General features: G+C 46.1%; 1 protein-coding gene across 1 annotated transcript in view; it reads right to left on the bottom strand.

Annotated features, from left to right (window-relative positions):
* Chinmo (Chronologically inappropriate morphogenesis) overlaps window positions 1–26,328 on the bottom strand; it is a 48,337-nt gene that overhangs the window by 14,954 nt on the left and 7,055 nt on the right. Inside the window, exons 2-6 of the mRNA XM_076892521.1 lie at window positions 16,536–16,763; window positions 3,003–3,223; window positions 2,187–2,560; window positions 1,653–1,900; window positions 1,240–1,521 (exon numbers count right to left, since the gene is read on the bottom strand). Of these exons, the coding sequence (XP_076748636.1) occupies window positions 1,240–1,521; window positions 1,653–1,900; window positions 2,187–2,560; window positions 3,003–3,223; window positions 16,536–16,656 (1,246 nt within the window). The 5' untranslated portion in view covers window positions 16,657–16,763. The remainder of the gene's footprint in view (window positions 1–1,239; window positions 1,522–1,652; window positions 1,901–2,186; window positions 2,561–3,002; window positions 3,224–16,535; window positions 16,764–26,328) is intronic.

Raw genomic sequence — 26,328 nt, forward strand, 5'->3', positions numbered from 1 at the left:
AACGGTGCTGCCCGCCACCGCCAACCATCGTTGGCCATCGTTCTACCGTGGCGTCACACGGCCGGTGATTTGCTCGCCGGAGCAAAAGATGTTCCCAGTGGCTGCACCGTCGCCTGCATCCTCTTTGTACACTTTGTTCACACCGTGAAGGCGAGGCGACCCGGTGCCAGTCCTAAGGCAGACCGCGTCCCGTCACCCAGGTGGGCGTCGAACGTAAATCCTGTCTAACGGCGTCGTGGCCGTCGCCGTTCGCTCTTTTTCCGCGCGCTAGAGCACACCGTTCGACGGACTTGGGTAAAAAATACCGCTGGCCAACCCGTGAGCGAACTCAGGGAACAGAGGGGAGGCGGCCAGGGGGGGACGAAATTTTCGAGGACGCCGTCGTTGTATCGCTGCCGCCGATGGAGCAACGTCGAACACGCCGTCGGCTCCCGTTGACGTCGCGGTGACATTTAAGAGCGACTCGACTATCGAGTTTCTGAAAATAAGTACCAGCGGAGAACGAAAACGGGGGAGAAGGTTCGATCGAGCGGACCACCTTCGGAATCGCAGGCTCTTTTCGTTCTTTTGGAAGGGTTCGCGAAGTTGCTCAGGCTTGTCGGGGTTTTCTTCAGGAATTTTTGGGATGAGTTTTGGCGAGGGTAGCGAAGAAAGAGCCCTTTGTGGAGAATTTTTCCGGGTTATTGTAAGAGTTACTTTTGCGTTTTATAGTTTGCGACATATTTTGGTTGGTGACACGCGAAATTTGTATACACCTTTTTTTTATCAAATTGTCGTTTAAAGAAGTTTGTGTGGGAGAACGTGGAGAACGGTGCGGGAGTGGAAGGGGTCGATGAGAGGGACGAGTTGCAACATCAAGAAAGCTCCACGTGCAGCTGATGATGCAAGGATTAGCTGTGCATTTTGTAACATTAGATCTGAAAGGCCTTGCCTTCTGGCAACGCATTGGCCCAGATACAGCGTTTCGCCTTGGTTAACCCTTCGTAATACCACGTCACATGGAAGTTACACATCTACATATACGTCTATCTATATATCTTAGAAATTCCACTTTTCGATTTGCTCATCTTTATAAATATAACGCATGTGTTGGTACCAATCAAGTTATTTAAATTATCATTGTGCAATTTCTTAAATTCAGACTAAGTTGCATGTACATATCTATATATTCGCGTTGTGCAATACGTTTAGAGAAAAATCAATTAAACGATATTATAAAGAAAGGAAAATTTGACTCACCATCAGGAGTGGAGACAGTGCCAGCCTTGTTAATTTTCGTGTTCCACATAGCAGGGGTGGTGGGCGCAGGACTGAGATCAGGAGTCGGTGGATGAGCCGGCGGAAGCGGGACCATGGCGTGGCCCACTTGGCCCCCGTGTTGCACGTGATCCGAATTTGGAGCATAGTGACCACCATCGAACCCTCTCGCCCCTTGGTAAACTTCGCCTGACAATCGTTCCGCCAATTTCTCTGCCCTCTCCCGATCGGTCAACGCCACCGGTTCTTGCTTTATTCGAAGATCTACGCACGAACGTGATTGCTTTGTTCAATTTTTTGCTCGAAATGGATCGATCGAGATTATCACGTGAATCGTTGCGTTCGATCTATAAGAGCATGAAACAAATTTGTCGAAGTGTTAGCTCAATTTCTACCTTCGGCTACGCTTTCCTTGAGATCGCAATTGCTACGCTCCTCGGACCTCGCTCGTTCCAATTCCTGTTCCAATTCAGTCGGTGTGTGTGGCGCGGTGTGGGGATGTGCGGGTGTTTCTGAGGGGTGGATGAACGGCTGATAGAAGTTGTTCTCCACGAGAAGCGGATGTGGCGCTGATGCGGGCCGGTAGACGGACCCATCGCGCAATACACTTGCCCTCCCCAAGGAGTCGATGTCGCTGGGCGATCTAAAAATGCCCCAGAAAAAGATCCACATATACAAAGTTATACCTATCAATTTCAAAACGTTTAATCAATGTTAAGAAAGGTTCAAGTACAGTCTTCCGAAGAAGATTATTTTCAAAGTCCTTCTAATCGACTTTATCACCCGTAGATCCGTCAAAAGACACACCATACTGTGTGTACAATAGAAAATCACGATAACATCAGACACACGACATCGCAGGAAGGTCGCGGAGCTGTTGCGTTTGAAAATTTCATGCGAGTCCTTCGCGTCGCGGTAAAAGGGCTTACCTCATCAGCCTTTTCGGCGGGCTTTCGTAACAGTGAGAGGTGGTAGAGTAGATATTGGACACGGGGTAGGCATGGGCGGGCGACGGAGCCGGTGTGGGGGTCCTCTTCATGGTGTTTCTCACCATGGTTGCCTCACCCGGCTCGCTCATGTCCATCAGCTCGCCAACGCCGCCACCGACACCACCGCCTACGGTACCGCCGCCACCGACATTTCCGCTCACATTACCGCTCGCACCGCTTCCGTTTTCGCCGCTGCCATTTCCACCGCCGCCGCTTCTACTGCCGCCGCTCGCGGCGTCTGTCGACGAGTTGTTCTCAGCGGCGTGCCTCTGCGCTACTGCCAGCTTCTCGTGCTCGATGGACAGACCTTTTACCTGCGATCGAGACGGAAATGGATCTTATACGCTTTGAACTACACGTGGTTGATGATGTTAAGTAGGAAGAGATTTAGTTTGAGGTTCGATTGTATGCACTGTAGCGACTTTATACGAGGTTACGCGAACGAGGTATCGCGAAATTGTCAGAGATAATTAGTGAGAAGGCAAAACGCGGTAAGGAATAACTTTTCCCCTTTAAAAAGGGATATTAAATACTTCTAACCACGTGACACCACGATCCGCCACGTTTTCCCAACGCGAACCGACGCTGCGCTCGTTCCGTGTTCTCGAGTTCCAGAACAGGAACTCCTGACCATTAATCGCGGCCAAAAATAAAAAGATGTTCACCCGTAGGAATGCAAGGTACGCGTCCGCGTTCGAAACACGTGACTGCTATTTAGGGCAATTATTTTCGAGAGAAATGAAATAAGTCGCATACTTGAAGATATTCGGCTGCTTTGAGGAAAGAGCTGAGGGATTCCTGGGACACGTGTACCTCTCCACGGTACATGAACTCGAGAAGGGACGCCATATTGTGGGCACTCGTCCCGTCGAGAATAACGATCAGTCCCGCGGGTGAAGGAGGCATTCCTTCGAATAGCTCTTGAAAGTGCTTGCTGCATGCTGCGAGGATTAACCTGTGCGCCTTGAACGTTACTCCTGGAACATACGCGAAAACAGAGATTCGTTAGGAAGCTTTCTTTCCAGTATTTGAGTCCAAGAAACGTGAATTGTTCTCGAGACTTGGCTATTATGTTCATTTGCACTTCACGTAGTTCTATGTCACAAGTTACTTAACAATACGATTTGATCATCTCATTAATAACTTCTTACAGTATTAACAATCAACTTTCGTTACAGACGATGTGATTAAAAATCATTAAGATTAATTGTCAGAGATCAAATTAATTGCTCCCCGGTTTTCCCTTGGGACCCCTCATCCAATATCTAAATCCAAGCAATCGTATACAATAAAACTGGACAAGATAATAGGAACCATACACGGGACAACAAAAGCCGATTATAGTTTTGCATAGGGTCAATACACGCGTTTTCCAAGAACGACTTGGACTTTCGCTAGCAGCGTGTGTCTATTCTAGCCTTTCCTCTTTTTTTTTTCTCACGGCTTTCATAACCACGGCCGTAGGACCGCGGGAATTTTGGCGTCTAAAGGAAGTGGTGACTGTCGAACCCCTTTTTTTTCCCTTTCCCTCCGCTCGCTCTCCATTTCCCGCCGCGAGCGGAGCATAAAGGAGCCGGGAGGAGGCCCAGCGCCAGCTTGACGTCGATGCCCTTTCTTGCAGCCCGTTGGGTATCTAGGTCATCCTCGGACACGATCTTCCGTAATTTACAATTCACGTGCGCAAGTGTAACGTGCGCGTAATACGATATCGGCGCGCGTCTAACGAATATGGTGCCGCCCATAAGTTGTACGACAAATCCGTGAGTAACATACTGTTTGCCCTCGAGATTGTTGTTAGAGCGCAGGGCAGAATAGATCTTGGAATCTAGATTTCCAGAGGCAAAACAATGATGGTCATTAAGTTTGGTCGTGAATAAATATGTAAGATCCCGATAAGAATTTCTGATTTCTTTCATTTTTCGGAATCCAAGGTATCTATTTCAAGGTGCAGACGCACGGAACGAGATACGCTCGTGGAAAAGGGATTCCAGAATTTCTACGGTTGATAAGAACGTTATATACGACGTCAGTGAACTGACTCGACAATGTATCATTAGCCGTATACAGCCGAGTTCCTGTTTATGGATAGGAGCACCTGACGAGCCTGTACGAAACCCTTATGCACGACGCAAAGGAAGATGAGAAGAGGCCCAATAACACGATATCCCTCGAATAAGGAAATCGAGGAGAAAAAAAGGAGACACGCGAGAATAGCCGCCCAGGTGGTGGAAACCACCTGCCTTTCGGAACAGCTCGCCTAACTAAACCGTATAGAGTTCTTCGTGGCTCCTTGACATTCGGAAGATTCGTTGGAGAAAAGGACAGACCTCGAACCCCTTTCAGGAACCGCATCTCGCGCCCCACGTGTACGCAACTAACTCACATTTTTTCATAATTAAATTAGACTCGCAGAGTGGATTACTAAATTGTATCTAGAAACGATTAAAAATACCTTTAGCAACGAGGACGATCTGATGTGCTTGCGATACCAAACTCGAACCATTTACGGAAACGGATGGATCGAGTAGTATACGATGGCGACATAGAGGAATGCAAGGATGTGAATATTTGCAACCGACCAAATATAGCGGGTTGTGTATCGTTACAGGTATCGGAGCCAAATATACATACTAGATGTGCGATGTGCAGGGGCCAACGACCGAGTCGCGTGTGCCTGTGTGGGCGTTTCGCGCGGCGTGCTGGTGGTTTATCCAAACGGGTCATAACCAGGACCCGGAAACATGTGCCTGGCATTCCCGCGTCCTTTGTGTGGCTCGACGCAGCAAAAATAAGACGCGGATGTGCTCCAACTCGGAATCGCCCGAAATGCTTCTACGATCTACGATTCACGCGATGGTACGAGGAGCACTCTCGCGCATGCCGTGGTTATTCGACTTCGCCTTTGAGTTATCGCGTGGCGTGCGTTTCAACCGTATCAGGTATTGGTCTCTTCTCTATTCTTCTCGCCTTGATTCTTTTTTAATTTGATTTTCGTTTTCATAAAGACCTTTAAACGTGTTCCGATTTATTACTGATTCCATTTGTTTTATTTAAATTTCGGCAGGCAATACGTGTTTCTTGTCCAGCTATGCAACGCACACGCGTATTCCAAAAAATATCGCAATACTTGTTGCATAACCAGGGACAATCTCGAAAAACATGCGATTGTATCGTGATTCAGTCATCCAACGAGTATAAGTAACTTTTCGGCTGAATGAACCAACAAACAAATGATACGTGGCTATTGTTTATACGGAGATCGCAATTTAACCGATTACGTTACGCGAGCAACATTATCGCACGATGTTTTACTGCAAAATGTGCGGATATTCTCCAGTACTAATAGCGTACTCGAGTTTTGCGATAATAACGTTAAACACAGCGCGATGCATCGATACAATCGATTTCCTCTACGTTTCTCTAAAGTTCACTAACTTCCACCGTCCTCGTCCATACAAAAATAATGAAAAAAACGATATCGATTATACGACGCGAGGAATAAATTTGACAAGCCTCACAGAGATCGAATCTCCGTGCTGACTCGACCGAGAATCATAGCCCAGATAGGCAAACAATCACTGGAAGGATCTCTTAATTGAAACCCATTAGCTTAAGAATGAGAAATTAATTCATCGTGTCTACAAGCTCCGCACCGGGTGGAATCTCGCGAATAACACGCGCTCCGTTACGCAACGGAGCAATGCACTCTTCGTGGGCAGTCTATTCATACTTCAAGGCCAGCTGGCAAGGAGTTTTACGGGCTACGGTTTTCAGTTTCCTACCATGGTCATCGTTTCCTCCTCTATCGCTTAGAACGCGGCTCTAATACCCCGTGCACGTCTAACGTACTGTACGGAGGACCCGGAAGCGGCATAAATTAGATGTCATCGTTGCTGTTCCACCGCAAATGACACCGATTTTTATCAAATCTTTGATTCATTTCGCGATAAGATCTGTACGTCGCGTAAACACGCGGACAGGTTCTCTTCTTCGCGTGTTTTCGACGACGACAGAATAAGAAATGGAAGTGAAGTATCTAGCTGTAGATTATTTAAGGACAGGTCGAACATTTAATATTAATAGAGCATAGGACACAGTAAACGGAACTGGTCGATTCGAATTATTAGTGTTTCTTTACGGTCCTCGCGAATATCTACAAATTAAAGGGGACGTTGAACTACATAGGCGTGTAAATTTAAAATGAAATTGCGGAAGACCCGCTTCTAAGAATAAAGTAGACTGATGCTCGAGGCAGCTTTATGACTTTTGCTCCATAATAATAGAAACCCGGAATTTGCTCAATATGCCGTGATGGGCATGCCTCGCGTTCTCTATACCCACGATCTTCCTCTCGAGCAGCCCCGCATCTCGTATCAGATGGAACCGCACGATTAATTCTATTTCTACGAAGCTACATTACTTATTTCGCCGGGACATTTGCCCCTCGTGTCCCATCGATACGATTCCCGCGAACAGCAGCTAGTCTGCTCGCACGAGGAAGCGAAATCTTTTCCGTGCACCCCCTGTACGAGTATCATCGTGCAACCACCTGCATCGCGTGCCCTAATCCTCGAGCCTGCCACGTTCACGATCGATAATTTCTACAGGCAACGGTGACACGCGATCGTTCGTGATCGCGTTCGTAGGCCCGCGAGAGGAGATAAGGAGTCTGATTCGCTAGGAGCACGGCACAAGCTGCCAGCGACAAAGAAAGCCAGAGCGAAGGGGCGAAGAAACGACGGTCAATGGCCTGACAAGGTCGCGCGGATGCAGAGCGCTCGAGCCAGTTCCCCTTTGCTTAGCTGAATTTCGCCCGCCAGATTCCTCTGGGACACGGCCACGCGCTTGCGCGATCGTAGAAGCCTCGTTTCGAATGAACCGGCCAATCGCGCCGGTCGGCTTCCTTTGGTTTCGGCCAATGGCCGCGTGGGACCAAGGACGCCGTGCTCGCACATGTTCCCTCCGGTTCGTGCGCGCTGCCCGGTGCACGGGAGTTTCTCTGGTGGAGGGAGCTCGAAAGTAGTATAAGTACAGCGAACTGGAGAGTTAGATACGCGAAAATCCACGCTCTGGTGGGGAATGGCCGTGAGCTTTGAGACTTGGTCGGGCGGACGGGGGATGGACTACGGGGACCACGTGTACCGTGCAACCGCACGTGGATGGATACGCTCTGCAACGGTGAATATCGTTGGCACAGATACGCTGCTCGTCTATGAGCGATTGGTGTCTGTATTGAAATAGGCAATGGTACTGTATTTTCATGGTACAAGGGATATTATTGTGATTGGAGTTGGAGCAGGGATGGTCAACGTCTGCGTTGATTCATCGTGGTTCGATTTTTCTTTGCTCGTAGAAAATTGTAGTTCTTTGATAAGGAAAATGGAAAGTAAAAATGAGAGTTAGTTGATTACTAAAAATGTTTGATTATTTCAGTAGTGTATGCCGTGATCGGTTCGGACATTACAAGCTAGAATTTATGAAATATTGATCCACGGTCGTATAACTCTGAAGTAGAACTCAGATAAGATAGATTGTGTAGTAGCGTCGAAGAACGAATTTTGTTGCAATTGGAACGAGTAATAAATGCTCAAATGATGTGAAAAATTCTGAGGATCAAAGAGATAAAAGATGTAGTCAACACAAGTCTGTAAATCAACTTCTTCCTAAATGAGAAAAATGTTTCTTGTACTAATATAGATATTTGGACGTTATTCTTCCCTGTGAATCAATGACAAAAATTGTACATTTTACACAGCGATAAAACGAAGGCACCCAGAGTAATTCTTGCAAACGACGAGCGTAATAAAACGATAAAATGCTTTTATGTAATTCCCAGTAATCCATCGCTTTCACAATACGAGCAATGAACCCAACCGAATAAACAACTTATATTATCGCAACAAAAAATGCAGTTTTATCTACATTGATGATTCGCGAATTCTCGTTTATTAATTACAAAGTTCATTGGGGATTTTCGATAAATCGAGACTGTTCCTTTCACAAAATTCATTGATATAAAATTAACAAAATCAATTAGAAGTGTGACGACTACCATATGTGGCAGCAATGTTTAAAAGTACCGTTTCGCTCCGAAAAAAAAATGGAAAGATTACAGAAAATGAAGGAACGCATAACACGAAAAATTCGCACGTGGTGAAATAGAAAGTATCGCAACTCCACGGTTTTATTTGTACTCGTATCGTCTGTTCCAACGAAGCCTCCAAATGCACGTACGAGCCTGCTAAGCTGACGAGTTGTGTAATTGTGTCATTGACCCACTTAGTCGAGCGATGATTAACTCTCGATTCGAGAGAGAACTATCAGTACGATGGCACCTGCATTCTGATACAATTTTAGATTTAAAAATTGTATTAAAACATAAATATTCGGTGGCATTAGCTTTTTTTTATCACTTGGCCGCACGATCCTTTCCGACACAGGCCAACGCATAATGTTATCGATCTTTGCTCGCGACCACATGGTATTTAATACCCTAATAATCTGATAACGGCAGCAACGCTATCAACAACGTGAAGTTTCGCAACTCTGCGTTTGCCTTGTAATACTAACTAACGGAGGGCCCTGAAATCACTCATAGTTCCACGGGTTACGTACTCTGTACTCATTTTCTAAGCTAGATTTTTCCTGCTACGACTTCTACAACTATACTCTAAAATTCTTAAATAAGTAGCACTCGAAATAAAAAAACTATAACAGAGTGAGACTTTAATTGTCGAATTTAATTTTTACACAAAAATTATATAAAATGGTGAATGTACATCCACACCAGTCCCATTGAAAACCTTTCTCGCAAACTGCGAGCACCGCAACAATAATTCAACGCGATAGTACCAAGTACCTCGACCTGCATACAAATTCTAAGCAAAATGAATCTCCCCCAAGCATTCCACGCAAGTAGATACGTACCATCGAGCGAACAGGTCCATCAATCTTATTTTTCTGAGAATCATACCTAAGTACGAGGATCGTACAAAGCGCGTGTGTACTTTGCATTTCGGTCGACTAACACGAATAAGCCCCCGTCGTCGTTCCGGTTAAACGTTCGTCTAACGTCCATCAAGGTCCCGAGCAAACAAGACTTGCCGGTTTCGCGAGTAATTGCGCGGTTACGGTACTTTTCTGGTTGTCCATAATATTCCACGGATTCCAGCCGACGAAAGTCGCGAGCGTTCCTGGTTATGGACGTCACGTATCTAACAGAAACGGCGGCCAACGAGAGAGGGGCCTCGTAACCGGATTGACAAACCGCGTTGCGCGAACAGATCGACGAGGAATCTCGAAATAAAGTACGATCGCCTTCACGCTTCACCTGCGAGGGTATATGCCGCTCGATTAATCACCGTGGCTGCGCATGGAGGAGAACTGGAGGAACGTTGCGAAAGCGGCGTCGAGATGTTTAAATCGCCGATTAGCAATTCTCTCGCGTTTCAAGAATTAACTAAAGGGACTGTTAGAAAGAAATAGGATTGTCAGAAAGAAATTTTTCTGTAGAGAAATTAATAAATGAAATATATGTGCAGTGTGTCTGCGTGTGTGTACATTATGACAGAATAAAATAAGAAGATATAGATTTCAGTCATGAAAGTTTGCAAATCGCTGTTACACGACGTGTACGGATGCGAATCGGTGAGAGGACGGAATATAGTGTCAATGGCCGACATCCTGTTGCATCAGAGCTAACCTTGACTCCAAGAAGTATGCTTTGCTTCACTGAGTTCACGAGTTTACGAATCGAGTACGTTCACTCCCTATTTCTCGGTTATCCCCTTTATATTGTTCGTGGATCGGGCCTTTAAAATCGTCTTTGTGCTCGACTCTACGAGTGACTAACGGTATGCGTATAACATATGTGTTATTAAACAAACTTGCTATAATTTTTATTTTATATCTGTAAAGATATAAACTATTGTTACGTTGGTAATTGTATGCATTTCAGAGTTAAAAAGACTGAATAAAATATGGCACTTTCTACTGTCTTCGGAAGCATTTACAAATCTTCATAGTTTTTTTGTAGGATGTTACGGATTGTTTATTTACGCGATCGTCGGAACTATTCTCGAAGAAAATCGGCTGGAAACGTGGCGCACGGACACAGACCTCTTTATGTCCGCGAATAAAAATAGTAACGGCACGTTACGTTCGAGGATCTTCTATATTTTTGAATCGCTGCTCGAAATTCAAATAGCGGAAGTGTACCTGCGCTCGAGCCACGCTATCGATTAGATAGCACGCGCTACAGAAACGAGCGCGTGTCGTTTTTGATCAATGAACGAAGACGATGGACTTATCAGTAGAATTCACCACTAACTCCAACTTTTATATTTAAGTAATTTACTCTTTATTTAACATTTACTAGTACGAGCTTATTATTGACTTGTCTCTTTAATGAAATTACTCAAAATCAAGTAACCCGATGTACGATCGTATTGACACGTCGCATACAGTTTCAAAGGAGATTGTTACTCGGTTAGACGATAAAAAATAGTTCGCTTTCGAAACGAGGTAATTATTTCATACGGGTATGCCGTGTCACGGGTGTTTCTCACGACGCGTGCACATGCAGCCACGCACGGTGGCCACGCATATGCGCGTGTTTCCGCGTTGGCCCGCGTCCGGGTTGCAACACACAAACCAGCGACACGACCCAATTTCCTGTTTACGGTCGACCCTTTTAGGTTCACCCAGATCTACCGAGCGCCACTCGGAACTGTGCGACTGTTGAACGCGTTATCGCGTTGCACCGAACACAGTGACCCAATAACAACTCGATTGATCACGAGAGATAATCGCCGCGGTCGGAGTGCTCCTATCACGCGGTCACGCCGATCATTCGACCGAATCGCGGTTCGCATGGCCAGAATGTAATCTAAAAAAAATATTTCGTGCCGCGCAATATCGTAACGCGAATGAAAATTTGCCGCTCGAAATGTTCTTTCGTTGTCGACGCATTCGCGATAGACAAAATGGAACAACCATCGATGCTCCATTTAAATAACTAATATCATATATATTAAGTCAAACGTGTCTGTCATCAGCTTAAGTAGCATACACCAAAAATATTCTATCGTAAAATTGCAAAACGTTACAAAGCAATAAACAAGCTCTGGACGTCTCTAATTCCTATCTTCAAAGGACTGTCCCTGTTAAGTCTATGTAGATTCTTCGAACGCACACGCTCTACATGCAAATAAACGCAATTATTCGGGTCATATTCAAATGGATGTGCGCCGCGGTGTCCGCATAGGAAGCCGTTTTTGGCATCTAAGGGCGGCGGTGTCCGGGACAGTTCCGCTCGAACACCAACCAAACGGTACACGAACGTCCCTGCGGTCTAACGTTCCACGTGTCGCTTGCACACTCCGTTCAATCTTGTGTAACGCGTACACGCGTACAGCGGTAGCGTTTGGCGAGCACGCGCGCAGCGGTTACGACGATAACGGCTTGTAAATCCCGGATCGTGTCTATGTAATTCGTTTTTCCATCGTAAACGTTGGTTCGAATAGTTTCGTATCGCGGATACACGTGCTCCCGTTCCGTGCTTGACACATTTCCTACGATTTTACTGTACTCGACGCTTATCTGTAGCCTCGATACGTTATGCAACTGTCGACACTGAATCGGCATCGACGGAAACCGCAGGCGTATGCGCCCGTTCGAGTCTGAAATCGGTTCGGTTCGTAACGTTGCCACGTTAAAGGGCTATCGTCTATCCGACAGGTATTACCGCATTACGTATCGCATTTATTTTCACGCTCGCTGTATCTACGATCAGCTGTAAGTTTGGGTTCGCCTTTCAGCTTTTATCCGTATCGAATCTCCCTCTAATTTCCTTATCAGCTTAAAATTAATACTACAGAGCTAGCTACGATTAACACCGCGAGAAAACAAAATGGTAGACGTTTGAGAAATACTGTGCAACGAAAGTTCTTTGCAGAGGTGTGTTCTTTACCAAAAAAAATGAATCACTTCGAAGCGTAAAAACACCGGAAGGTACGCAGAAATGACTCTCGAACAGCGTTCCAACCTCGATCGCGAACTCGTCCACGAGGAAACTTGCAAGCTCGCGAGACACGTTACATCGTACGCAAGGGCCTCGCGTGCTACGTGCCCGGTGCGCGTATACCACGTGTCGATAGATTCGAGTCGGTGTGCATTACCTATACGGCCAAGGAAGACCGTGAAGAAGACTGTTAGACCTAACTGTAACCCAGGCCTACTTTCGGCTTCCTTTGGACCTTCCAACGATTAGGTACACAGAAACGCGCGCGGAGCTACGCGCACACGAGCGTCCACGTCTACGCACGCGTTACCCAACCGCTCGCAATCTCATCTTTCGAGTGTACGATACAGGCTGTTCCAGTGATCGCCGTGGAAATTGAAAGAGAGAGAAAGAGGGTGTTTTCAAAGAATGAAAACAGAATATTTCGTTCGCAACTGATTTCCTCGTGTAGGATCCATTTAATTCAACGTTGAGAATGATTCTAATACAAGGCTATTGTTCATGTACAGCGTCTATTGGAACACCTTGTACACGTACTCGCCTCCCTATCCTCCAGCGAAACTTGCTCGTCCTTGAACCCTTCCCACCTACCGACCTTCCTCTTAGGTTCTCACCCTCGCCCTCTGCAGCTTAACGAACAGAAAGACCACTCTCCCGAGGCGACAAAGAATCGAGTTACTCTCCCTGTCTCAGGATCGAGGCGGAGGAACGACGGAGCAGCTTTTCGTCGACTTTCGCTCGCTCGAAAAACACGCAACGGATATCCTTCGCGCGGCCTTCGCGAGCACGGCGAGACCATAAATGAAACTTTTCCTTTCCCTTCGTCGAGGAGCGAAAAAAAAAGAAAGAAACTGTTCCATCGTGCGGGCGCGCGTTTTCGTGAAATCAGGACACGCGCGTGTTGACTCGAGAGAAAGCGTTAGAAAAGGTGGCGAGCGTTTGAAAGAGGCGGGGAACAAAAGGGGACGCCGGGTATCCGTGCCGTTGCACGCGCGAACAAAAATTCGTATCGTGTCGCGTAGAGGCGTACCGGGTATCGTTTCGGAAGTGTCCTCTTCTTGCGGGGTCGGCGATGGGTTATCAGCGAATCGCGCGGTGGACTTTAGCTGTCGAGAGAAGATCGGGACGAGTTGCATGCGAACGCGTTTCGCAAAGTCAATGCTATCGATCGGTCGCGTTGAATGGATGACATAAAAGGACGAACATCGTATCGAAACTTTCATCGAAACACTCGTGTAACGCTTGATCGATTACGTTGTCATTGGGAGCTAAAGAGGAAATTGATCGAATTGCTAGCCTATTCGGTTGGTCCACATAACCCGTGCAATAATTAGTAGAAAAAAAGAGCTCGATGCCGCGTGGTCGATTGACTAACCAATTAAACGATCGGTTCTATGGTCTTCGCGAATGATAGTGATGAATCGACCGATCCGATAGCTCACTACTTTCTCTAGGCGCTGCACTTAACCGGACGCCGTTAGTCGCCTCTGAATCAGCCTGACACCAATAACACCACTCGTATTCGTACTTTCGTATTCGACGACAGAGAAATTATAACGGTACTGCAGCTTCGATGCAACGTGACGTATCGCTCGCACGAGATCTCGATTGTGTATTTTTCTTTTTGTCAATTCAGGCTGGTCGATCGGTTTATTACTGCAGCCACGACTGGAGATGGGATTGATTTGAATAGGAACACGTGTACCCTCGAATTCAACACGATTGTAGTACAGGCACTGGTAGAATTTACTTTTTAGAGCAAGTTAAGATTGTTTTACTTGCAGGTGGACATAGCGCGATTCTTCTTCTCTCCCAGATAAGAACAGATTGCAGCTACTTGTTACTTACGACAAGAAGGTACACGAAATACGAAGCGCGAATACAAAATTTATAATTCGAAAGTTGCACATCGTTGTTTATCCAACGCTGCTGATAAACGAACGAATATCTAGCACCATATGCTAACGTTACCGAATCGCTATCAGCAGCGGTGATAAATCATACCGAAATTTATTGACGTCGCAAATCATGAAGCCACGGCTATCTTCGTTACCGTGGGACTCGTTGCACACGGTGAGTCAATTTTTAGCAGAGTAAATATGAAGAAGATTTAACGGTAAGAACCGTCTTCGCGGTGTTCTTTTATTCCGCCAAGAATGCGAAACTGTGAGAACGTTATCGTAGGTATTCTCGTGGTGTCTCGCGTACTTAAAAATTCCACGATCTTTTTACATTACACATTTTTCAAAGCACAGACTATGAAAACGGGAATTTGTATTGTAAACACCCACGATCTACTTTCTGTTCTTTGTAAATGAAAAGAAAAATTTGAATTCCGTTAATTAAGACACCACGTGGTAGCGCGTTAAACATAGCAAGCACACGATCGACGCTGTATTACGATTATGATAAGCGTCCCTCGTTAAAAATCGACGTTAAACGTTCCCTCCGCGATTCGAAATGTCGATACCAAAGCAAACATACCGTGAGTGCATATCAAGCGACTCGAAACCAACGGAACGTGCTGTCTCAGCTTATTAACGCTCCTCTCAATTATTCGCAGTTCAATGCCACGAACATTTCGCGTTCGTTTTAACACATCATCGAAATCAAATACTCTTTCGAACGTATCGACGATGCATCGTTCCACGTGAAACCACTGAACGACATTGAATTACCGTTGCATCGACAAGGTGCAACCAAGATGTCGTCGCGAAACAAGATACACATCCTAGCGTTATTTCCGGGCCGGAAGTCGCACAGTTGTCGCTGCATAGACGACTCGTGTGCGATAATAAAACGCGATAAACAAAAAATTGCCAGTCCGTTATCTACCGAGCGCAGATAAATTGCAATCGAGCAAATCGTTTCGTGATTAATCGACGTTCCAACGCGTATCGTTACGAATATTCCAAAATCCCACGATCATTCAAGGAAGAACGCGGAGAAACGCGAGCAGGAACGTATTACACCGGGATACTCTACGGATCTACCAACTGCAAATAGAAATATTTTTTCTACGAACCATTTGACGAACAATAAATAACTGTACATTCACTTACTGCATCGTTTCGAGTATTATCGATCCAATCGTTCGAAATATCACGCGTACGCGAAGATAACTGAACGAAATCATCAGTGCTTTGCACCACGATGCTTCGCAATCTCCCTAGCGCGAATAAACAAAAATTTTTATACTCGAATGCTCACTGCTGCGTTTCAACAATCGCGAACGATGAACGATCCGACTGGACGACGTTCAGACGCGAGACGAACGACCCATCGAAGTATTACACGCACGAGGAACGACGCAATGCAAACACGAGTGCATTGCACCGCGGCTCGCCGCGAACTACTGCGGTTTCGCGTGACGAATCCGCAAGAATGTTGCACTCGTCGCCTGGGGGGAAATCACGCGCACCAGTCGCAGGCTGCACGCGCTCGTATTCGCGAATACACGTACGCGTCCACATCGAACGACGTGGAAACGGCGACGGGAGATTCGCATGCACGCTGGCTGACTCTGCGCCGAGTGGTGACTCGCACCGCGTGATTGGGTGAGGCCGAGGGTTAGAGGCGGACCGATCCACCGCCGCTGCATTCACACGTGCATCGTTCGCGAACCGTGCAACCGGCTGCATCGGTCGGCCTATATCGCGCGCGAGGAGGAGGGCGACAGGTGAGACCGCGCGTGCCGCGTCCAAGGAGTTATGGCGTCGCTTTGGTCAGACATTAAGGCGGTCGCGTTTTCAGCCACGTGAGACGCTTTTCGCGTGCGATCTTTTAAACCTTTATGCACGCGCTGCTACCGTTTGCCACTCGAGTACATTTATTTGCTACGGCCGTACGAAAAGGAATAAAACAGAAGACGTTTCGTGAAATATGTAACGCGAGAACACCTGAAAATATTACGCGATAAGAGGAGGAATCGTGGGGATTGTTGGCGCTTCTCGAGTATAGCCGTCGTTATTGCATTGGGTTCGTTATCGATGATTTTGTCGATGAGATGAACTACGTAGATACTCGAATTGATTTATTAGAACGCGTTGCCAACATTTGTATTAATAATCGCGTCGTTCGTGAAATGTTCTTATATTTCTTTCGCCTGATTATGTACGTTGCTATTATATTGAATATGCTTCTCGTTGGAATTTATGTTGGTTTTAAGATAACAAATGATTTGACAAGACACAGGTATATCGAATATATTATTTTACGAAGATGTGTCTGTCCAGTGAAAGTGATAAGGGTTGTAAATGAGAACTTACCCTCGCAGAATAGGGTGACATCGGTAAGACTCTCGCTTTTGAACAAATTCGAGAACGCTGTCGCTAAGTTGCTACCGAAACTATTCCACTTGAGACAAAACTGGTGCTGATGAGAGTCCATGATGCCACCCCTAGGCCCGACCCCGTGACCTTCGCCACCCCTGTCTCTGCCACCTTCAAGTAGGTATTTTCCTTCTTGATCGCGCTCGTGCCCAACAGTTCGTCCAGCTGTGACAGAAAGTAATCTCCCTTCGTCTCTCAAATTCGTACATATGCGTGAAAGTATGACAAGTAAAATAAAGAAAGGAAAATGTAATCAATCGTTTCTTTCATAAGCAGATCAAACTTCAGTGATAAAGGATTAACGCCAGATGTGAAGTTCTTTATTCGCAGGATCTATTTAATGCAAGAGGAACCATCCTAAAAGATCGCGGAAAGATATGTTTACAGAATTTCTACGCGAAATTACCAACTAATCATTTTTATCGCTATACAACTCTGCGAATCGTTTATCTGGTTCGCGATTAGAAATTTGTTGAGTATATAGAGTACCATAATAGAAGCCACAATCACATCACCAACGAAACATAAGAAAACCGCAAGGGAAAAACATGATAAGTCCTCTGTCGTTCATTTTCTAATTCAGCTGCTATTACTCGATCGAACGGGAATAAATTCGTACGATACCATGTCACGTTCATACGCAGCGGACGATCGATTTGCCAAGTGTTTTGTTTCTCCGCGACTGTTCAGCCGAGCACGACGTAAAACTTATCATGTTTTTCGCCTTCGTACGTACAAATCAAACACGAGTCTGTAATTCAGCAATCGCGAGGACAACGTTTCATTCACCAGATATATACGGATGATCGAATCGTTCGACCAACCGCGAGCCACTCGAATTCTGAAGAAACTTTCCTCGTTCTCAGACCCGCCGGATTTCCGTGTCACGAGTGATAAAACTGTCAGAACCTACCGATGCACAGGATCGTGCTATCGTACTTTGAAAGGAGCCTCGAGGGAACCACCGACGATCGCGCACCATTCGCGGAAACGCGCGTCCCTTCGATTAATCCGCGGACAATCCACTTGGAAAAGGGAGCACAAGACGCGCGGCTCGTTCCTCAGAAGTGTGTTCGAGCCGACCGGAATCACTGGGCTCGCCCTTCGAGCTCACACGTCGTCGCAACGACAGCAGTACTCTCCGCACCGTTCTCGCGTACACGTGTCCACGCGGCACATAATCCTCTCAAAGTGTTCTCTCTTCGCCCGCACTGATTCCGACTGACGGTCCCTTGGAGCTCGCGGAGGGACAACGAGGGCCGTTCGTGAGGCGTGCGTACGAGGAACGTGCGTGCAGGACCAGGAGGAAACGAGGAAGAACTGGTAGCTCTTCGCCCGCGTGGTACTGCTCGTAGTGTATCCGAAACACTGGTCGCGTACACACTGATGTGCCAAGTCTACGTTTCACCCGGCCGAAATCGAGTCACCGACTTGCATCGCGCATCGCCGCGACGAGGAACGAATCACGCGTAACTGTCCGCTACCACCTCTCTCTTTCCAGCCGATGCTCGTAGAAACGCTCGACCGCTTTGCCGCTCGCTCGCTCGCTTTTTAACCAGTGCTCGACTCGCGTCCTCTCTGTTTGGCTCGCGGGTAGCAAGAGCAGAAGAGGAACCGATAGCCGCGGCTATGACGGCAGCGACGGTGCGTGTGGACGCGCGCGCGTGAGGATCGTACGCGGGGGTCGATCGCGTACACGCGAGGAGGGACAGAGGCAGAGAGATCGAAGACGTCGGTGGGTATCGAGGAAAGAACGTGAATATGGGTCATCGGTGCCGATGCAAATGCGGTTAGACGAAATAGTGTGAGCTCGGTGTTTTTTTTTCTTCTTTTGAGGGGGAGGGGCTGGTAGCAGTGGGACGGATGGTAGAAGAGGGAAGGTCGCGTAGGTGGGAGGAGGGGAATCATCGGTGGAGAAACGTGTGGCTGAGAGAAAGAGAGAGGGAACGAGTGATTCGACTTTTTCGATGAGAGTGGGGTGAGATTGCTTAAGACTAGAACTTTAGTTCGCGTGGTGTTCTGTGTACTCCCTCTACCATATCCCGTGCGCTCTTCTCCGCTAGTCTGCGCGTTTTTCTCTTCTTCTCCATTTCGCGTGGTCGCTCTTCGGCCTTTGTCACTATTTTCCGTATCTCCCCCCTCTTTTCGTATTGTTTTTTCCGTTCCCGGCTGCTCTGTCTCTTTGTCCCCCCTTCCCCCCTCTCTAAACGTTTCTAAGGTATCGCGCGTCCCCGCCACTTTCTAATCTAACACGTGCCAGGGCCGAAACGGGCATACGTGGCGCCACAAGGCAAGAACGCTGCGCGGACGAGGACGCGAGGAAGGGATCACACATGGTTGCATGCTCGGCTTCGTTACCACGGGCCACCGCGATTACGTCACTGCCGCTCGGAAACGCTCAATCCGACCGCGAACTATGCAGACCTGCTCGCGGATGCATCGGTCAACTTCTTCGAATTTCGCGGCATTTATTTACTTTCGTTAAAGGAAAATCATTTTGTGTAACTGTTGCTTCATTAAACAGTGTAGAGGAACCGATCGATGCTTTAGTTATGCTTGAAATTATGAAGATAAAAGAATAGCTTCTTCTTCGTTCCATTTCATAGAACAACTTCTCTTCTAACTAATTTCACAAAAATCGAGCACAGAAATACCTGACACTGGTTTTTAAGCTCTTGGTTAGATAAATCGATGTCACAGGCCCCCAATAAAAATCCCCACCAGCGATCAATAAATTCCATAAAAGAAACTTTACGAGATCGATAGTCGATGTCAGCACGCCTATCCTAAAGCGCTACGAATTACCTGTTACATCGAAAGCTACGAAACCATCGCGTTACTCAGCAGATTTTGACTGTTCATGAAAATTAATCGCTAGACCAGTTTCATTTTTAGTGGTACACCTTGCTCCCTTTACACCTGACAGAGGCCATAGATAAACTTTATTTCAAGCTCGTTGCGACACATTTTCCGGAGTCAAGTTTCACGCTGAAACTATCAAACGCGAGGAAAAATATAAATCTAGATGTTCTCACTCGTACAATATTTGCATTGATTAAATAGGAACATCAACGAGTACCTTTTTAATTATCATACGTATACATTTATTTCCCATACATCGCTCTGATTTCTAATGTTAGACGAGTGTGGCAAACCGTACATTAATTTATCGGATACTCGCACTCGGAGGCTAAGCATCTAGGATCGCGCGTGTTTAACTTGGGCTTTGCCGAAACTTGAAAAGCAAACAGTACCGACTACGTAAGGAGTTCGATGAACAAGTAAGCCCGCACGGCGTTCTTGAACGTATCACGCGTGCCACGCCTTATGTAATACGGGCGTGCGTGCGAAAGAGATGGAGATCACCACCTTAAACAAGAATCACGAAACCGAAACATCAAAGAAGAGTGCGTACATAGGTGTTCACGGTTCTCGATGGAATTGCAGTTACGCTCTGCGTCGTACGTTCACGGTTCGAGCGCGCAACCATACGGGCGCGCGTTCAAGTCGAGGTCATGGAGCGAATTTATGACCGGCTGAGTGAATCGGAACGAAATGACCGGCTCGCGTCATTCTTCGCTCTGACAATAACCCTTTCGATGACTCCAGTTAAATAACTGCACGGAAACGAGCCACTAACTGCCTTCGCGTAAAACGTTCTCACTTATTACCTTACGCGGTTCGATTAGATTTTATTCGATCTTCGTTACACGAGATTACGATATGCAATGTATTGTGTAATGATATATGTATAGCATGACATATGTATAACAGTATGAAGAGAATTTCCGTAAGTATTACGAGGGATTGTTCAAGTAGAATATACTTGTTCTGCTCAGACAGACGCGGAGGATCGGACGCTCACGAACGACACATTTGAAGAATCATTGATTATTTCAGGATCCTAGACACAAATCACAACTTATATTTTGAGGCACACTTGAAAATGAATCGGAGAACATTAATGTCTAGGCTCCCATTCGAACAGCGATAAAACATCGTACATATATATCAAAGTTTATAAGCTAGCGGTGTTTGTCAAAGCCTCACCGAAGGAGAACTTACGAACCCCGCGTCCTAGGATGACACCGTCGTATAACATCGCTGCGTACGTCCCTGGTCCGCCAAAATTTAGTGTGCACTCCCTGCTCTGGCATTGCGTGCGTGCAAGAGTCGTCGGGAGCCTCGCGAGGGGCAGGAGAGAAAAGGGGGAAAAAAAAGAGCGTAGGAGTCGTAGGGAGAGGAAAGAGATCCGGGTAGAGCGACGGAGATGGTCGTAACAGCAGAGAGTAATGAAAGGAAGGGGTACGAAAACGAGTGGGGAAAGGGCAAACGAGAGAGAAGGTAGATGGAAATTCAGCCGCTTCAGGCATCGGCTGTGTGACGCTCAGCGATGGCTATCGAGTTCTCCCCCTCGAGTTCTCGAACCATTTCACCAATAAAGTTAACAACTTCTGTTATCATCCCCTATATCCTACATCTACAGTTTAAAGCTGCGCCTGGTTCCAACTGCGGCGCGAGTTTCTCGAAAGAAAGTCTTGCTCGATACGCGTACAACCTCAATCAATTTTAAACACGGCTCAATTCCATCGCTAGCTGCGTGGCGCTCGAAGAGCAAAGGAAAGCGAAAGGGAGAGAGATGGGGGGACAGGGGGTGGATAACGCGTGGGAGAAAGATAGGAAAAGAGAGAGAGAGAGAGAGAGAGAGAGAGAGAGAGAGAGAGATAAAAGCAATTGCGGCAGCGGTGATAGGGGAGGGAGATATTGCGCGTGGCGGGAGAAGGAAGAGGCGAATAGAAGGACGGGAGGGTGGTGGCGGAGGCTCGCGGGAGGACCGAGGAGGCTCAAGGTCGCTGCGGGGCCGCACGCGCGCCCCTGGCCACGCATACAGCTGCGCGATACGCGCACGCACACGCACACGCTTGCGCGGCGCGCTGCAACACGGGCGTGTGCACACGGGGGTGACGGGGGGGTTAGTGCGCGCTGCAGCGCACACGCAGTACGCGCGACGCACGCGCACGAACGGTGTGCGTGTGCGTGACAGAAGCGCCGATTTCGCGTACCACGCTACGTCTGCTCCTACGCGTGTATGCGTGCGTATGCGGTCAAGTAATTCGGCGGTTCTCCTACACCGACGCGTATTATGTCACCGGGCCTGGGATGCGGAGAAAACGCTCGTTGTATGGATTTTTTTTCGTTTTGGGACTCGGGATGGTAGGTATGCAGGAGGGACGGCGGGGTATAATGAAAATTAGGCATGAGAATGACAACCAGCTAAGTAGGAGTTTACGAAACGGAGTTTTTTTCTTGCTACTCGTGAATCTCCGCGTATAATGGTATAATGGAGCTACGTTTATCCGATCCTTTCGAGATGCAAGTAGTTCGTGTAATTGAAATCGGCTCGCATAATAGAGGCTCGCCGATTTTTCCGTTTGAATTGCTGGCTTAGTTCATGTATTAAACGATAACGATGGTCTATGAGAGGATTTCTAAGTAGTCGGGAAGTCTAAGTAGCGAAAGTTACAGAAATGATAAATATGTATGAATCGATATAAGAACCAACAAGAAAAAACGCACGAATCGAGGATCCAATTAGCGTTGAATATGGATTCGACGGGACTGTCACGTACAATAAGGTCATGAAAGTTACGCGCTATCCAACGGCATTAGAACCGTTACTTGAGAAACAGAATTGGCATTTTATTGGAAGCGTTACGCTGCTGTTTTATAGCTCCTACTTAGGCGAAGAATCGCCTTGCTGCAATCGTCGGTGGAAGAGATGCAAAATAGACGCAGGAAAGATCGTCACCGTTCCCAGAACTGGCAATTACTTTACCCGTCGCTGACATTGACGAAGTGCATCTTTGTACCGCTAACAATAACGCGGACATGCTTGGACATCGGTTAATCTATGTTCGCAATGTATGGTACGCACTTGGCGCCACATAGGCGTGCCTGACACGCATAATGATACGGCTGGCACCTATAGTGACTACAAAAAGTTAAATATTTATACAACCGTAGTGTTTATTTTAGCATATACATGATTTTTGTAACCACTGTATGTACACCAAATTTTACATCGTGATCGCACGATGATTCACTTCAATTATCTTATAAGACTGAACGTTTTCGAATAATTATATCGAACTACCTTAAATAGTTTATTAATTGGAGGAGAAACTTCGTCAATGAAGAGAGAAATTGAAGAAAAGTTTCTTGCAGCAGTTAAAAAGAATTCGAGCGCAACGCGCCACGCAAAATCGCATCTGCAAGAGGAATGATAGCACTGACGCTAACCTGTGAACTGCAACGGAACGATAGTGGTCCTCTAGACTGTAGAGGAGCATTACGGGGTCCGAGTCGCCGTTGTTTTTCTCTCAGGCAGAAAACCGAATTAGTGCATTACGCTGTGTAGCCGGTAACTGAATTATTTCGTCGATTCAATTAAGGACCCCGCTGCTCTCGGTGTGCTCAATAGATATGAGAGTGTGGCAGAGCTTTGATAACCCATTCTATCAACCAACGCCACGGATGAGTCAAAGGCGCGAGTTACTCCGGATAAAGATGTGCACTTTCTTTAGGAACGTATGCCCCGTAGAGAAGAAAGATCTCACTTGAAGACAAGCAGTAGTTCGAAAGGAAGTTTCTACCCTCTGAGTGAATGCGGATCTGTTGTGATCATGTACTACTGTGCATCGATAGATAATAGCATTCTATTGATAATTTCTTAGATCGAAACTTTCATCGATAACGATATTACTATTTATATTTATAAAAGTATGCAGAATCATTAATTATATTCCAGATGCATTCTTGTAATATTTCAACCCCTTCGTAATATACCGAATGCATGATATATCCAGAAACTCGATTAGTCAACAGAATATGTATCGTAACTTTGATACTCTGCTGATATCTGTTGCAATCTATATCGAAACACGTTTTAGAAAATCGCAATTAGGCATTTTCCATTCCTGCGCTGTCACCCCAACGAAATTCGCCGCGGTTGCGACAAGGGAAGGAAGCGAGGCGGCACAGCACGAAGGGAGATAACGTTGTAGAAAATACATTCTACGAAAGAGCTGGCCCTGAAGTATAGTCAATACTGCAGCCAACGATGCCTACCGCAGCACTGTTTCACCCTTATCCAACGATCCAACCCCGCCGAAGCTTCCGCCCCCACGAATGAAAGAGAGAGCGAGAAAGAAGAGAAAGACGAGATTTGCGTGAATCCTGAATCCCGGTAATAATTGCCGAAGGGTAGGGAAAATGCAGAGAAAGGGTTCGTCTGATGAAAATTTCCCGCTGAAAATGCAAACGCCACACTGTAATACGGAGGAGAAACGATCGAGAAAAGAGGAAGGTCTGCGGAAAAAAGACAAATACTCGGTACGCTCCACGAGAATACGTGTAATTAAGTCGATGAGTGGGATCGTGGATGATATCTCCGAGATATCGTTTTGACCCTAACGTTTAAAGAGTGTTCGCTCATTCTTATAATTATAAACGATGAAACACGAGAATTCCCTAAAGGTATCATAAAGTAATTTGCATAGCTACTGGCGCATATGCACCGGTAGCATATGCTTCGTTAAAACCCTAGCACTGGGACAGTCAACTAATCGCGGTGCCAACAAAATAAATGTGTTCGCGCGCGTATCAAGATCATGTCCCTACATCGATTTGTAAAAACCGGCAGAGAGTCTCCGAAACCTTGTTCTCGATGACGAAACACCTGCTCGCGCTGCGTTAATGATATTTCCTGCTCATTTGCCTCTATTTATTTAGTTTCAAACATATGAGCTATCCGCGTTGAGCTACTTCATCGAATATAATTAAAATTTCGTAATTTATAGCAGGAAATATTCCTTAACAATTCTGTTACCCCCTCTGCAAATTACCATATCTTTTTGTTTAATGAAAGAACCTTTTTCATCTCCTGGAAATTTAATATATTAAGAAATATCTTACGAAGAAACCATCATCAGACATTACTAACAATACATAAAAGTACAAGGAAACTGTAGACAAAGATACTTTAATTTTAAGCAAGAGAATTCTCAGAATTCCCACTGCCCGGCTCAATTAAATTCATTGACACGAAATTGTCCTCGACATTGGAAACATTTTCAATGTACAGGGGAATTAGACGTTCTCCTGCAAATACGTCACCAAATTGGACAAAACTAAGGGGTTGCACGTGCAGAAGATCGCGACACGTGCCGATCTGGTTATTGTTGCGACAGCCGTGCAGTTTACGACTGTTTACCGCTTCACGGAGACGTGAACCGCGAAAATCGGTACCACGAGGATACGAGGGATGGCGAAATCGAGCGTAGAGGCAGTTTCATCGGAGGCGCAATGTGTGAAAACGAAATTGGTGCGATCCGCAGCAGAGGATTTCACGGTTCGCGCGGAAATTCAACGAGGAAACAAGGAGTAAACAGCCCTCAGTGATGGAATTCCGTTCTCTCGCGACGACAAGTTGTCTGACGCAGCTTTAAACTGCGTATAACAACGAAAAGATTCTAGTACCAAAGTTTTTAGTTCCTCCTTCTTCTATATCTTCCCTCTACTAAAAATGAATACGAGTATTCCGTCCATAGCGGTAACTGAGTTAAATACGTGAAAGGGAATAGTTAATTAACGCGGCGAAATGCTGAATATTTCTTCGCAAATTACTTTCTTTAAGGAAATACACATGAAAAATGATGTCATACAGTTAAACTTAACGACATATTTTATAAATCATCCTCAAATACCGAAAGAAGCTAATCACTCGGCGCAAGGGGTAAACTTATTCTATCATTAATCGTGACGCGTATACAGAAGAGAGAAAAGTCAGCAAAAGACTGCAAAAACTTAAAATGACCCCAAAGCGGACATAACCTCTGGTACAAGACGCAGAAGAACCGTTTCCTTTTTTCTTCTAAAATGGATCCGTGGCCATACATTTCTCAAACGCAAGTCGTTAACGGGATAGTCGGTTCGAGGGAGAAGTAAGAGCCGGGTGGTGCGTTTTTTGGACGCTACGCCCACAGGAGTCGTAGCTGAAGGACACCCGAATGGAAGAAACGGAACTGTACACGAATATTGTTTCTATTCGAATACCGTTACGCGCATTGCACACGCGTGCATGAAAGTTGCACGTAGCACGTGCATGCGCTGCATAAGATTAAACAGAGGGAACGTGAGCTCTACCAGCACTGTAAATGTACGTAACGGTGATTCGACGTAAAACACGCATGAAGCTATTCGTTTACCGAAACGAACGGTTAATGAGAATGCGCGACGTGAAACAGTCGATTCTGGTGAAGGGGGAAAGTGGTTGAAGTGGAGAGGAATGTGCGGGAAAGCATTTCGAACAACTTTGAACGTGGACGATGGCAGAGATCAACATTTCATTGTAATTCTACTCATTCTGATATTAAAATCCAAACGATGAAGGTTCAGATATTAAGTTAAGGATATTGAACTTGAAGAATATCCTTCAAAATGTTCAATATCAATACAGCAAGTTAGAGGTGGTACGTAAATATCCAACGGCAGGCTATTAATTGAGGAACGCGAAAAAGCATCTTAATAGCCGTTTCAACAACCGCCAAAATTTCGTTTCTAAGAAATAATTTATTCAGCAAACAAGGCTCCCTCGACCGTGAGCAAGGACCGCCTAAGACGAATCAACGTTACGCAAGTACAGACCCTTTGCCCTTTGCCATCCACGTAC

The sequence above is a fragment of the Xylocopa sonorina genome, chromosome 3 (assembly GCF_050948175.1).
Source record: "Xylocopa sonorina isolate GNS202 chromosome 3, iyXylSono1_principal, whole genome shotgun sequence".
Classification (NCBI taxonomy): domain Eukaryota; kingdom Metazoa; phylum Arthropoda; class Insecta; order Hymenoptera; family Apidae; genus Xylocopa; species Xylocopa sonorina.